This window comes from Mesitornis unicolor, unplaced genomic scaffold (assembly GCF_000695765.1).
Source record: "Mesitornis unicolor isolate BGI_N332 unplaced genomic scaffold, ASM69576v1 scaffold1464, whole genome shotgun sequence".
NCBI lineage: Eukaryota > Metazoa > Chordata > Aves > Mesitornithiformes > Mesitornithidae > Mesitornis > Mesitornis unicolor.
In genome coordinates, this window is record NW_010179232.1 from 137,665 (window position 1) to 153,382 (window position 15,718).

The 15,718-nt window shown below is 38.3% G+C and overlaps 1 protein-coding gene across 1 annotated transcript in view; it reads right to left on the reverse strand.

The window, feature by feature from the left end:
- ATP10A (ATPase, class V, type 10A) overlaps positions 1–14,448 on the reverse strand; it is a gene marked incomplete at its 5' end in the record, with an annotated part of 44,563 nt that extends 30,115 nt beyond the window's left edge. Inside the window, 4 exons of the mRNA XM_010182687.1 lie at positions 9,265–9,517; positions 11,097–11,230; positions 14,102–14,233; positions 14,342–14,448. Of these exons, the coding sequence (XP_010180989.1) occupies positions 9,265–9,517; positions 11,097–11,230; positions 14,102–14,233; positions 14,342–14,448 (626 nt within the window). The remainder of the gene's footprint in view (positions 1–9,264; positions 9,518–11,096; positions 11,231–14,101; positions 14,234–14,341) is intronic.
- Positions 14,449–15,718: the final 1,270 nt, after the last annotated feature.

Genomic DNA, 15,718 nt, shown 5'->3' on the forward strand with positions numbered 1-15,718 from the left:
ATTGAAAAGCTTTTAATTATACTCTTAAAATAATCCACACTATCCAGATACACAGTACAAGTTACATACTTGTGGCTCAGCTTTGTTTCAGTTCTCTGATGTAACAAATTAGGTTTTCCTAATGTCAAATCACTAGCATGTAACTTAATTATTCAGGCTTTAAAAAAAAAGTGCATGAAGATTTTTATTCTAAAATATTTCCTGAGAAAAATCTTGCATTACATATAGTGAGTTTGGCACAGGATCACTTCTAACATAGCTAGCTTTGTGATCAAAGTCATCCTCGCCATCCGTTGTAATTTTCAAACTTGTTTAGCTGCCAGAAAGCAGCCAGAGGAGTTGAAATCAGACCACACACAGTATATGATGATAGCTCTATCAGTACAGTATCATAAATCAGAGTTTTTCAACTCCATTTGGAACATGTATAGGGTCTATCTGAAATGTCTGAGCTGGGAGAGCTTCCTAGTCCTGGCTGTGAATGCTCACTCGGTTGCTGCTTTATCTGCATGCCCAGGTATGTAACATCCTGTGCTGCATTCTGGCTCCTGTTGGAAAAAAATTCAGGGTATGGAGGTAGAAAAGGCCACGGTGCATTTGGAGACAGGAAAAGACTGCAGGGCACACTGCAGATCACTTCTGCCTCATAGCTTTGAATACAGCCCTGCAGCCCAGGCCCTAAGTCTGATGTAGACTAACTTTGGATGACTGAGGAGTTTTCTTCATTAGAATTATTTGGTGTGATTCATTCTTCTCTGTGTTATGTGGTGGGAAAGATGTTGCGCAACGGCACATTTAGTGCTGTGAGGACAGCTGCTCATTAAACCACACAGCTTCAAACGGAAGAGTACAGCACCATTGCCGCCTTCTTTCTGTATCTACCTTGTCCTTTGATTTGTATGACAAAATCTAAAAGACAGCTCAGACAAACAGGGAGGTCACTGGTCTCCTTGGCCCTTCTGTTGTATGGTAATGAGTTGCAAGGAAATAAACTTCACTTCACCTGCACAGGCTACTTCCTGCAACTTGTTGTGCATGCTTTGGGCAGCACTATTCTAACCTGTGCCATCACTCCTGTTCACTAATTCCCACTTTCTTCTGCTCTGGAAGCCTCTATGCATTTTCCCAACAGAAGTGCAGGTCCCTATACTGTGAATTTAATTCAACTGATCATAGGTTTGTCTGTATGAGAAGGAGTCTACACTGAGGGCCCAAAGTCATCTGCAGCATGTCATAAGCACTGATCCAGGCCTGCAATAAAGATGTGAGCCAGGCTGCTCACTGATCCCCCCAGGCATCCCAGTTTCCTTCCAAAGGAAGGCATGTGAAGAAGGAAGAAGCCACGTGGACATTGTAGCGTGTCACTTCAAGAGGATGCCTCAAGTACCAGAATGGAGTGGCACATTGAAGAACTCCTGTCCTTCTCTGCACTGGGAAGGTGCGATGGAGCGCACACCTGGGGAGGTATGATGGAGCGCACACCTGGGGAGGTATGATGGAGCGCATACCTAGGGGGGTATGATGGAGTGCATATCTGGGGAGGTATGAAGGAGTGCACACCTAGGGGGGTATGATGGAGCACACACCTGGGGAGGTATGAAGGAGTGCACACCTAGGGGGATATGATGGAGCGCACACCTGGGGGGGTATGATGGAGCACACACCTGGGGAGGTATGATGGAGTGCACATCTGGGGAGGTGTGATGGAGCGCACACCTAGGGGGGTATGATGGAGTGCACATCTGGGGAGGTATGATAAAGTGCACATTGGGGGATGACACCAACGGAGAGCAGTGCCCAGCATGACAGTGCAAGTGCTGCCTTAATTATCTCCTGCAGGCTTCTAGTTACATGCTGCAAACCCTGGGCTGTTGCTCAAGATGGCACTCCAGCAAGGTTTTCTGCATTTTACCAACATTAAGACTTAAATCAATCATAAGAAGCACATTCTTGTGTCTCATCTTCAGTAAGGCTCCTAGCAGCAAACCTAGTCTCAAGGAGAGTTGGCATGATATGTGGGTGCTCAGCCTCTCTCAAGAAAAGCATAAGAAAAGCTTGGATTTGCCACAGGGATAAATCTTCCTCAATGTGGATGCTGGGCAATGCTGGGAATGGTAGACTGACAGAATGCTGCACATCTTGTAACAGGTAATATTCCTTGTCAGGGAAAGGACTGGCTACAGTTACTCTTTTCAGCTTTGCAAAATATACTACCCAGTTGGTCCAACTGCCTTCTGAGCAAAGTCTTTATTAAAAAGGATATGTTTTTTTCAATCGTATGTAATTTTGGTTTCGGCTTCAAAAACACATATTGAAATACAGTACTCCAAAGACTCTAAGCTGATTATCATTTTATTCCATGTATAAAACCTCAATGGCTGAGCAGAAAAAGCATTTCATGCACAATATACCTGTATAACATATCTCTGTATTCCTCATTGCTCTTTCTTATTTCTTACAGTGCATCTAAAAATATTTTTATTCAATATAGCAAAAGCTGTTTCCTAATGCAGCACTCAGCTTTTTTATCAGTGAGATACCAATAGCGCGTTCCTTTCTAGTCTGTATAGTATTAGCTATAACTTGCTCTCTATACAGGTTTTCATTGCAGCACATTTATTTAATTATTCCTGCCACTGTAAAAAAGGAGAAAAAGGGAAATTAGATACTAGACTAGAATCTCATTTAACCAAGTCAAATGTAATTCTTTTGATACAAATGCTGTTACTTCACTTTATACCAAGGTAAGCTAGATAATAAAAAAAAGGTCTTAGCACCTTTCAGCATTTTCTCAAGTGCAGTCTTACATATTATGCAGCAAAAATTAAGAAGTTTGAAGAAATAATGAAGCTTGGTTCAATCATTATGTTATGGCTAAGGTTCACACTACTTCAGCTGTGCACAGTGTGCTTCTTTGGGAACACGCTGTTCTCTCCACCCACTCAGCCCTCTCCCATTCTGAACTTTTTCCTGTGAACATTATAACCTGAAACACATTGCTGTGGGATGCTTTTCAGTTTCAGCACTGAAAATTGATGGCCTTGATCCTTTGTCTGACAGAGAGTTTTTCATTAAGGACAAAGACACAAACAAGTTTGAGAAACACAGCAATGCAATTCATGAAAGAAAAATTTCATTATCGCCAAGTTAATCTTATAATTACAGCACAAAGAAGAAAAAATTAATACTTCTTTCATGAACTCTCTTCCATCTTTCAGAAGACAACAGTAAGTTATAAATAAAACTTCTCTAGTAGCTGCTACGCATTTGAAGATATATTATTTTATTTTAAAGACTCTTTTCTTTCATTATTTTTTGTTTTTACTTGTTTTGGGTTTACCTTCCATGCTATCTATGTTCTACAATGAGGCATTCCTTTTGCAGGCTGATGGAGACACTGTTGCCACACAACCAGATCTTCCACTAACTAGAAAAGTGGGATCAGGAAACTGCAAAGAATTTCCCTTCAAGCAGAGTAAAACTGCAGACACCCTAAACCAGAATAATTCAGCTGTCAGTGTGTGGGCTCTGATTTCCCCATGGGACAATTCCACTTTGCCCCAAACCACTGAATAAGGTTGTTACTGAACTATCATAAAGTAAATCTAGATGTGCAGTACTTACACCACCACACGATCTTATTTCCTTATTATTTTACGAGTGCAAGTTTATTTCACTTTTAAGTGCACCCTAGTGTCTACATAAAGAGTCAGTCGAGCAGCTAGCATGCTATAAATTTGTACAAGTGGGCTAAGATAATCTTAACTTAATTTACTTTGCAAGAACTTCCCTAAGAGGACAAGTTTTGAGATTAGAGAACACCTAGATTTTCCTTCCTCTCCCCTCTTGGCATCCCTAGGGGCTTACAGTGAATAACCTTAAGTTCTTCATTAAGAACTCTTTACTCCACTCAGAAATTGAGATTATTTCTACTTTTCTGCACATTCTCCACAGCAATTGTGAGTGTAAGCATATGCTTAGAAAAAAAGTATTACCTATCTCTAAATATCAGTTATTCTGTCTTCTTTAGGTTTTAAAATGGGACACTCCCGAAGTAGTGAGTTCAACATCTGCTGGCACTGGTTACCAATTAAAAGTTTTCAAAAAGCAATAACAAATGTAAAGAGAAACTACACACAAGCTACATGAAACAAGTACAGGAAATACCCAGTTCTGCTAAAGGTTTTGATCTTTCTGGGGAAGGCCTAAATGGACTACTCTGATTTCTGAAGATTTTCAGATTGTAAAGGTGGCAGATGAGAAGTCCTTTTGGAAGCAACAGCCACATCTATGGGAAAGGTTTTACTGATTTTTATGCTTTTTTTTTTTAATAAACCCAATTCTCCAATGCGGCTGGAATGTGCAGTTGATGTTCTCTTGACTACATACAGAAAGAGTAAGAAAGTTCCACTACAAAAAAGCACCCCAAACTAAGAAAGAGACTTTTTAAAATATAATGCACTTTCCTATGAAGAGAGGGTGATAGCCGATCTTCAGAAAAAAAACAGAAAGCGGTAACAAACTCCTTCTTTCTCAGATTTAGTGATTAAGAAACTCTGCTAAGCAAGAGAAAATCACTGTGGTTTTCATCATCTGCCTTGATACCCATAAATTTCTCTTCTTCTTATGTTGTCTGAATTTTTTTTTCACATTCACTGGAAGGAAGGGGGAGGAATGCAAAGAATGAAACATTCAGATTTTTCAGATTTGTGTGGTTGCATTCGTCGAGATTCAGCTTGTGTTTTGTCAAAAGTTCCATACAATGGGTGGCTAAAACTAGAAAAAGAGATCATACTCCAATTAATTCAGCATTTGGAAAACAACTAGGACAAATGTCAGGCCAAGACCATCTGGCTGTAGCTAAATCATATGCACAGTCAGCTTTTGGGCATCTACTAGGTCTGGGATTAGCAGGCAGACTTGGGGCATGGCCAGTTCCAAGAACTGTTAGAAGCTGGCTACTAGCCTAAAGAAAAGAGCCAGTGTATGGCCACTTAATTTTACATACAGGGAAACAATTCCTCTTTTTTTGTGTGCTAAGATTCTTCTGGACTAGAAAGAAGTACTGATTGGAAGAATAATTTGGGGATTTAACCAGAGTAAAGTGCCAATGCGTATTCCATAAATGCCCTAGACATTATGAATGGGACAACCATTCTCCCATTGGGAGTAGTCCATGACATACCCTGCTCCTGAATTAACACTCTGCAAATCAAGAAGAAGCTTCGAGTAAGACAAGAGAACAGATTTACGAATGCAGCTCACACAGATATGATATGGTAATTCTCTTCACCTGTATTTATATATCGAAACCACAGAGAAATAGGCACATATTAGACAAGAAACACAGGTATCTAAAACAGGTCTGATGAATTACATCCCATGTATGTTTCATTTTCTCCAGTAACTGCAAAGCCACTACCTGACTATTTAAATGCAAATATCTAAAATCAGGTAACAAGAATCCCATCCCTATCAACATAGTCTCCACAGGGTCCAAACGGGAAGTGTGAATTCCCATAGTTCCCACAGATCTCAGTCGGTGCATAATCCATCACCAAAATATTATAGGTGACCTCAACAATGATAAATATTTGATAGAGCTTGCAACATGGAACTGCTGCTCAGTACACTCAAACTTTCCCTCACAGTCTTCATAAGTGTTCCTGGATTCCTCTTTGGTGCTAAGCTCTTGCATAGCAGTACTCATGAGTAATTCTTTGTACTACCTCCAGCTGGCCAAGAGATTCTGTTCTGAGCTGGCGCCAATTATTGGCCTGTATTATTTGTGTTTTTGTCACCTCTCGTCTAGACTAAAACAATGCAATACTCCTGGGCTTAGCACCATGAGCCTCGTAAGAAACTTAGACCTAATAGAGAATTCTGGAGAAAAATGTTTCCTCCAGCAAATCCATGAAGACTGCTCCTTGTTCCCTATACTACCTAAAAAAAGTACTAAGTCTTGTTCAGGGTTTCAGTTTTTATTTTAGAAGCATTTAATTGCATTAACCCTGCATAACGTCCACATAAGCCTCTGTGATGAAAAACCTGATTAACCTGTCCCTGTTCGATGCAAAACAGAACTGTTCCTCATAATCATAAAGCTCACCCTGCACATGGGGAATTCCCATGGCTTTGAGGGACAAATTTCCCAAGAAAGTAAGGGCATTCCCACCACTCAAGAAAAAGACATGCCGCCTCATATATGCCAAACCTAACACAGTGTAGCATATGCCTGTTAAGTAGCCTCCGAACCCAAACAAACTGTGCACTGCACGCATGGGGAAGAAGAAAGACCAACAACACAAGGAAAGTCACAAGCATTACTTAGTGCCCTAGTGGAAGGGACTTGGATATAATGACGACAAATGCAGTATAACAATCCCTGCAGAACAGAAAAGAATGGGATAACTGCTCATAACTGTGAACAAATTTTAGGGAGAAAAGCTTATAAGGCAGCACAGAGAAAATTCATGAAGGCTATGCACAATCTGTTGATCAAGTAATGAACAGATATGCAGCAGACCCAGATTTGCAGAAAAAATGCTTCAACAGAAAATAAAAGTTCCAAAGTGAGGACATTTCAGACCTCTATCTGCCACTGTAGGCATAACGTTCCCCTTGTGTGTGTGTGTGTGCATGGCTGAGCCCCAGAATACAGGGCCTTTAGGTGACTTCAGAGGAAAATTTGCCAGAACTTCCTAGCATGAGGAAAAAAGTGTGTTACATCTTAGCCTTGTTCTTGGATATGGCTGAATGGAGCTGTTCTGACTGAAATTTCTCACCCAGAATTCATGCCTGAGGCAAACATCTGGCATGGAAAACTTGAAATAAACAGTTAAAGTTTTGTAAAACTATCCATAACTGAAAACAGGATCCTATCACGAAAAGTGTCAAGCAACTGGAATAACTACCCAGCCACAGTAGAATAACAAACCCAGGCCAAAGAGCTCAGAATGCTATTTCCATGCTGAGCTCTCTGCTTTTACAGTAGGAAATGATCTGTTATCTTCAGCTTTTGAATCTTGACCCGTGTACAACAATTTTAAATTCACTTATTAACCTACAGTGCTACTCAAGAGTTTCATTCCAAGTAACAAACCACTATGCTTGAAAAATTACTCAGATGATAAGCAAAGAAAGACACAGATTATCTTTGAAATAGATGAGAAAAGACATAAGCATTCTACTTGGTTTTCTTGCATATATGGCAGCCTCAGATCACTTGCCAAGTGAAAGACTTTACAATTTCCTAATTAATGAAATCTTCAGCAAAACCTGAGATGCAGCACAGGATGGCATCAGTTATAGCATATGCCCCAAAACCCCAGAAGGGAATTCAGATACTCTGGTGTAAGACACAGGAAAGCAGCTGACAAATCATTTGCAAGTAAGCACACAGCAATGAAATGTTGATGCATTCCCTTAAATCAGAAGGAGCTGTGACAGACATTTTAACATATCAAAACAAGAACATTTTAAGAGCAGAAAAAAGAAGAGATGGTTAGAAAATCAGACTGGAGAACAGATAAAATACTTGAATGAAGAATAATTTTTGTTGTGTTGTTGATCCTGATTACAGGCAACAAAACAAATAGAAATTATCACAATTTCTATATAGAATGACAGAGAAAGACCTATTTTCTGTAGAGAAGAAAAAAAAGGATAAAATACTGTGTATAAATTCTGTGTCAATTTCAAAATTACATTTGTCAGGAATTTCATACTGACTGGAGTTACGAGAAAGCCCAAACATAGCCATATGTGAAAAGAATGACTGAAAAAAGAATAATTTTATTTTATGTATTTATTTCACATTCCATTTGTAGTGAAATTCACTCTGCTTTCATTAAGTTATATTGTAACCTGAAACCAAAGAAGAAAGCATGCGCAAACTTAGATTTCTGTTAAATACGTGTAAGATACACTCTGAAATCATTACAAACAAGCAAACAATCAATAGCAAGGAAGAAGAAAAAAAGAATGAATAATCAGCATGTCACAAGCAGAATCAGGAGTCCAGAAATATGCTCTTAATTCTTTCTTACCTACAGTACAGAGGTAGGAAGTCACAGCTTCTCCCTGTTTAACTTCTTCTTTCTGTAACTCTGAGATAATAACACTACCCAAACACCTAGTTTCTTGAAAAAGAGTGCCTTAAATGTAAGGTCCTAGTACTACGTTGAAGTAGGACAAGAAAGAACAATCCTTGCATAACTCAAAACTTCAAAACACCTTTTTCCAACGTGTAATCTAACAATGAACTCTCTAAAGCAGAGAGATTTCAGATTTTCCAGTCTATTTTGATCATTTCTCTTATTCTGTATCTTACTTGTAAGCTGAACTTCTGCAATGGTCTTTGAGAAATCTTTCTAATCAGTGAACTTTATATGTCATGTAGATTAAGAAAAATACTTCTTTTCAAAGAAGAATGCAATACTGTAGCTAACAATATTTTCCTGCACAGAGAGTGTGATTTAAAGAGCTAGGATCTGTAATGTCAAAAATGATAACAATAAAATGCTAGAGAATAATGCAAAACAGAAGAAATCACAGAACAGGAAATTACTTCATAGTTTTCAAAGGGTGAAGAGATGACACAAGATGACAACCTTCACATTCCCTTGTGACAAAGAGTGACTTTTTAGTGTTTCAAGAACCTGATACTTGAGGACATTCTCTCAACTGCAGTGCTCATACAGCAGTGAAGATACCTTAATGCAGACACCTGTCACACAGGAGCACTGAAAAGAATCTGAGAGAGGGAACATAAAACAAGCTATTGGATCAGACTATGTTTCTTGTTGATACAAAAATTCAGTAGCTTTGTTTACATTTATTTCTCAGCAGAAAAGGATAATTTCACTCAATCAGACACTAATCTGGCTGTATGCTTAAAACTGATATTTTGCATACTATACTTCAAACACACAATACAATTGTGATACCAGCAACACTATTCAATTTGCTTAAATTAGCCATGTGCTCAAGTGCTTTACTAGACCAGAAGCAAAAGCCAGAAGCTTTAATGATGCTGACAGCATACTGTAGATGTTACAGAACACTTCGGTAAGATTGCCATTGTCAGCTGAACACAGGTATCAAATTATACTAATCCGAAAACAGCTACTATGGAGTGTGCTGAGTGGATACATGCAATCTCTTTTGTTTTTATTTTCTGATTTAAGGTTACAGTAACTTTTTAAACTACTTTTGATTGCCCAAAGTACAACTATTAGACAGAAAGCAAGACCATGAGCTCACCGTTATCATCATGGGAATACTCTATTCCAGAAACGGTGCATCTTCGGAAAACCATCTTGTTTTCAGTAAGTGTCCCAGTCTTGTCTGAAAAGATAAACTGCACCTGACCTAAGTCTTCTGTGATATTTAGAGCTCGGCACTGCAGCTGAGAGTCTGTTTCTTCATCATATAAATCTTTATCTTGATGAATAAAGTACACTTGGCAGATTTTAACTATTTCAATGGATACATACAGAGAAATTGGAATCATAACCTAGAATATACAAAAAGAAAGAGAATTAGGAGAAAACAGAAGCAAGTAAACTTTAGTAAACTCCAGTTAACTCGGTACTAGATTAGAATGTAAAGAGGCTATGTACTTTAAGCACACACTGTAAAGTTATTAGCATGTTTGAAAAGAGTTTATTTTCTGTGTTGGATGAGGAAAATCTACTGTGAATTGCAGAGTTAAAATGCATTATTATGTCCAGAAGAGTGACTCTCAAAACCTGGACAGAAGCAAATCTTTTTTTAGCTACTACAGTGAGCTTGAAACTAGCTGGGAAAGTAAAAGAAAAACAAACATCCAAACAGACAGTGCAGTTAGAATCCTGTAAATGCGAAAGAACGGGATAAATTTATTCTGAATAAATAACAGACTGTTTACAAATTCACTTTGTAGGAATATAAGAAACAAAATGCAGAGTGTAAACATCACCACAGGAACAATCTTTTTGTCCTTGACTTTTACACTGCAGATTATTTGAACAAAGAACACATTTTATAATTGCTGAAGAAAAAGATGAGAGAAGAAGTTTCTCCAGAAAAGATTTTCAGCCGTTTCTAGAGAATTGTCAAAACTCCATGAAATATTTCATTTGTACTTCAGTTTTTCCCTGCAGACGTTTTTCAGAACAGAAATTCCTGAATGTGCACATTATTTACCTTATTAAATTAAGTATGAGGGATAAATTCTAGCATGTATATAAGTGGCAAATGTGGTTGTTTAAACAAAAACTACAATTAAAGGTTGGTGTTTAAAGAATTCTGTGGTGAATTTTTTTAAACAATATCACAACTCAATACCTTAGAGTAAAAACTAATCTAACTCGGCCTTTTTCATTCCTTTTTATAAAGGAGTTGCTGTCTTCAGTAACACAACCTTCCCTAATGTCCCACGGAGCGTATTTTCCCATGAACCAGCGGCATGAGCCTCTGTTACTTCTCTTAACTTAGCACGACCTTCACCATTCAATACATTTTACTTCATGACCAAAAAATTTTACCAGAGTTTGTTATACCTGAGATAAGCAGCTGTTAAAAACCATATCTTTGGAAAGCCATTAAAAAAGTATACAACTTACATTCACACCAGGACATTGTACCTGAGGTGACACCCACAGTCTTCGAGGTGTTGTTTCATAGTGAGTAGATATAAAGCAAAAATAATGTTTTCTCTCAGCAGGGCCCATTGCATCCTATCTCTTCCTAATTGTTTAAATAAAATAAAGTACCTGAGTCTTTTGGGAAAGGTTCTTAGATTATTTTGTTCTCCAATGCCAAGGGAGCTCTGACAACTTACTGTGTGCATCAGTTAGTTTATTTTTCAGAGAAGTTATCATCATTTTATCACTGAGTAGACCACATTTTATTTAATTTAGCTTTCTGGTTATAAATTACCACATTCCCTATAGTTAAAATTTAATTTTGAAGTAACTGAATGTACTTCCTTTTAGTGCTTGATTAACTTCTTACATGCCTTAGCAGTAGAAGGGGTGCTACACATACTACACATTTATAGCTTTATTACAGCAAACTATAAACAGAGGTGACAGCATGTACAACTTGATTACCTGGAAAACTATGATCACTGTCAGAAATAAGTATACTGAAGCTAAAACAGGAGACAAATATTTGCCATCAGGTCCTGGAACATCAAAAATTGGTTTATTCTTCTCACCATATTGCCATACCCACAGGCCATGACCTGCAGAAGAGTTGAAAGCGAAAAAAACGCAGATTACCTCCAAGGAAAAATGCTTATGGTACAAATTTGTTCTTAGACTTGAGTTACATGGGCAAGTGATATTTCTTTTTGACTATTCTGCATTACTTTCAAAAAAGGTCCCAAAACCATGGGTTTTTTCTGCCTTGGGATTTGGTGTTTGAGAAAGAGGTTTGTGTGGCATGAAGGACAGCATGCAAGAGTCATTTCACATAAATTTATCCAAATACAGTGAGCCGGCTGGTCTAAATTAGTAGTTCAGTCTCTTTCCATAATCAGCAGAGAAATCTAGACTTTTTCGGAAAGTGATTAATTTCAGTCATATTTGGTGTGATAAAATGAAAGAACTCCATTGGCTGCAGTAGGTGTATCACTAGCCAACCATCACTAAACTAGTTTCGGTTGGACAAAGTCAGAAGAGGCATTAATCTTACTGGGTGAATCCTACCCACCATGTCTACAGAACTAATGAAATAACAGTATCAGAAAAGTCAAGAGCATGGAAAGCTGAGTGACTAAGAACAGAAGAAATTCTAAGCCTTGCTCAAACCCCTTTTTTTTACTGGTTGTGCTGATAACTAACTAAAGATAAGATTATTATTATTTTAGGAAAATTACTTTCTTGTTAAAGAGACAGAAAGTTGCCTTTTTAAGTAGAGTGCTAGGATTTGCAGTCCTAAAAGACTTAAAATGGCATGCCCAATGTTTTTAAAGTCAAAAAAACAAGGAAGAATTCCCCCACAATAAGAAGCATTCAAGCTGTCTTCACTCTATGTCAGAAATCAGAAAGAAAGGACAATTACTTCAGAAGTAATCTTTTGTAAGCTGCTTGTGACAAGGTCCTTTACATCTTGATACATAAAACCAGCATTCAACTCTTGAAAAATAAAAACAATATTTAAGCCAAGGTAGCAAGTTATTTTGTCCTTGTACTACCAATATGAGCATATCACCACAATGATGTCTTTATTTATATCTTTATTTTATTCTTGACAACAAAAATTGGAAGCCCCACACTGAGAATGACCTACATCAAGACTTGTTTTATAAATACCTCGACTCAGATTTTCAAAAGAGTTAGTTAAGTGTCATACCTCTAGCTATACTTGCTCGACACAAAGTACAAAATTTGCCTGACTCTTACAGAATGCAGTTTTGCATGTGTCGAAGTACCAGGCACATCTGGTTTCTAAGGGCTCAAACAAGTTTTTTTCCGTATCTTTTTGGTTGTTGCCCCCTGCAACAGTTTGCACTGGCCCTCTGCTGGTGGTTTCTAGCCTTGTAGCAGAGGTGACAGATGGGAAGGCGTATGTGTCACCTACTGTGTGCCACCTCCTCCCACACACATTCATGCTGGTGAAGGGCCTAGAGCACAAGTCTTATGAGAAGCAGCTGAGGGAACTGGGGTTGTTTAGCCTGGAGGAAAGGAGGCTCAGGGGAGACCTTATTGCTCTCTACAACTACCTGAAAGGAGGGTGTAGTGGGTGTTGGTCCCTTCTCCCAATAACAAGTGACAGGATGAGAGGAAATGGTCTCAATTTGTGCCCAAGGAGGTTTAGATTGGATATTAGGAAAAAATCCTTCACTGAAAAGGTCGTCAAGCACTGGAGCAGGCTACCCAGGGAAGTGGTTGAGTCACCATCCCTGGAGGTATTTAAAAGACATGTAGATGTGGCACTTAGGGACGTGGTTTAGTGGTAGAGCTGGGAGTGCTAGGTTAACAGTTGGACTTGATAATCTTAAAGGTCTTTTCCAACCTAAATTATTCTAATTTTCTATATATCTCAGGAGTTTCAGCTGAACTGAAGCCACTTCAGTGCACACCCCACTGCTACTTCTCTGTGGGCAACATCTCAGATGCAGTGGCAGGGGGAAAACTACAGGCAGTGACTCCCTGCAGTTAAGCCTACCATGGCCCTTCAGTCCTGAGGACTGGGCTCCCCAACATTGAGACACTACAAAAGAGGGTCATGAACCCAATGGAGACAAATATGCTGGCTGATTCACAGCTGGGAATACTCATCTTTAAGCAGCATTTAACAATACCTGGAAAAAGGCGCGCGCACACATATTAAATTGGCATAAGATTGTTATTAAACCATACCATGGCTGTTAGGAAACATTCTGGTGTTTATGCTGTATGACTCACACACATCAGAGAACACAAAAACATTAAAGATATGAAATTCATATGCCATATCTAAAGAATTATTTTGGATGTCAAGCGTAAAACTCAATTCTTTCTCAGAAATGAATAGAAAAGTGGCCTGAAGAGTATTAACCTGCACCTCGGCGTTCCCTTAAAGACTCCACGAAGTCTAGAGAGTCTTCTAACTGGATTTATGAAGATTTAGACTTTGTATTTATTTCTTCTGTGTTAAACCTGCAGCCTTAGGGACAGTGCATTGATGTTGTACACTGTGGCCTTGACTTAATAAGTAGTACTGGGGAATAGCACTGTGATAATTATGTTTATTCTGTGCTCATAAATTACTTGTTGGCTGATTAATGGCATGTTAACACTCCACCATCTGTAATTTTGAGGGGACTACACATAAAGTGACTTATTTTGGACTTGACATTTTTGGATGCTACCAAGGGTAGTAGAATCTAAGCCTTCAGATCTCTGGTGCTAATAGCATATATTTGACTGATACTAAGAAGCTATTTAGATGAGCTTATGTATCAAGACATCTTGATTTCAAATAGGAAAACACACCAAAAGACAGTACTACACCATACCGCAGACGGTACAGAGGCAGCTTTATCCATTTCATGTTTTGGCAGAGAGAGCTAAGAAGAAGAAACCCAAGAAAGTATAAACTTAAGCTTCTACTTTTAAAGAACACTTACCGATAGCAGAAAACAGACACATAATTAGAAGTATGAGGACACACCAAAGGACATCAGCATTCATTTGTCTTTCAAGCTTACTGCGTTTGTAACGAGGTCCATTATTATTCAGCAAAGCTTTGGTCTCATGCCCTGCAGAAGAAGCAATTACGTGAAATGATGTCATACGGATATTTGTTATTACTTTAAGGAAACTATAAAAAGCTGGTATGCCTCATCAGACAGAAAAACAGCTTTTACCTGCATAGATTACTATTCCTGCAACCTCTTCTGTATTTCTAATAGTACATCCACGTAACAAAAGATTTTCTTTGAACAGTCCATCCTTTTCTCCACTTTTATGTACACTGCAGAAAATTTAAAAACAGAACAAAGCACAGCGTATCAAAACATTAAGCCTGTTAAATCATACTACTCTGTAATATAACAAGCCCAGGAAATATCGTCAAAGTTCAAGAAGTTTTGTCGACCTGATGGTGAAATATTTCCTTAGGTCCTCCTCCTGGGAAGATTCTCTGGCAGACTTTGAGAATACGTACTCAGGAATCCCAGACATGCAGCAGCCCAGCTGGAGCAGTACCAGTTGCTATTGGATATACAAATGTACTGGACAAATGCTCAGTAGAGGCATGCGGGCCAAATCTACAGCATGTGTGCAGCCCAGTGAATGCTTTGAAAATGCATTGGACTTTCTGTGCACGTGCAAATTGACTGCACAGTCACAGTTAATCCAGTCCGCCTAAGACCAGCTGTGTAGTGCCCATGATTAACCCACTATTCACATGCCCTTATCACAGAAATCCTAGAAAGAAATATGGTGAAACTGGGAAAAGACTGTGCTCCAGAAGCAGTGATACTAAGGAAAATGTGCCAGGGATAATACACATCAGTTCAGTGAAAAGGAAAGGAAAGGAAAGGAAAAAAAACCCCTATGTGTTCATCAGTGAGAACATGAGAAATTCGTTTCAGGAATGTTTCACTGACTTTACAAAAGATGAAGTGGCCTATACCCTGATAATTCTTGTTGACTAGCACCAAAACACATGAGAAAAATGGAACAAAGTAATGTTTCCACTACAACTTATTGTCTGCCGTGTACAGACTGGCTGAAATTTCAGCTGACAAAGAAATACAGAAAAGAGTCTTATGAGAATTAACAGTCACCAGGGAAATGTTAAACAATAATAACAATTAAAAATAGCATTAGAATGTTTTATTAGGTAAAAAAGACATACTAAATAATATTTTCAAACCTTTTCTAAATTAATAACATTTAATTTCATCAACTGCTGTATCCCAATGCCTGAGGGAAGATTAAAGCAAATTCTGAAATGCTGATGTGTTCTGCCTTTCAATTCTCTGAAAAGAGCATCAAAACCATCACAATTCTAAAGTTAAAAAAAAACATAGACTGCAATAAAAAAGCCTAGTAAAAGCTGAGAGTTCAAGTGGAATCCTGGAAAAGCACACATGCTATACTAAAATTAATATTGCAACACCAAATTTTATAGCTACTAGATTTCAGCATTTAAAATCCTGTGTTCCCCAAAATCTACAAAGTAGCTTAAAATGGTGCCTTTTATAAAAAGGAGGGCAAACTTTGACCTCTTCAAGCAA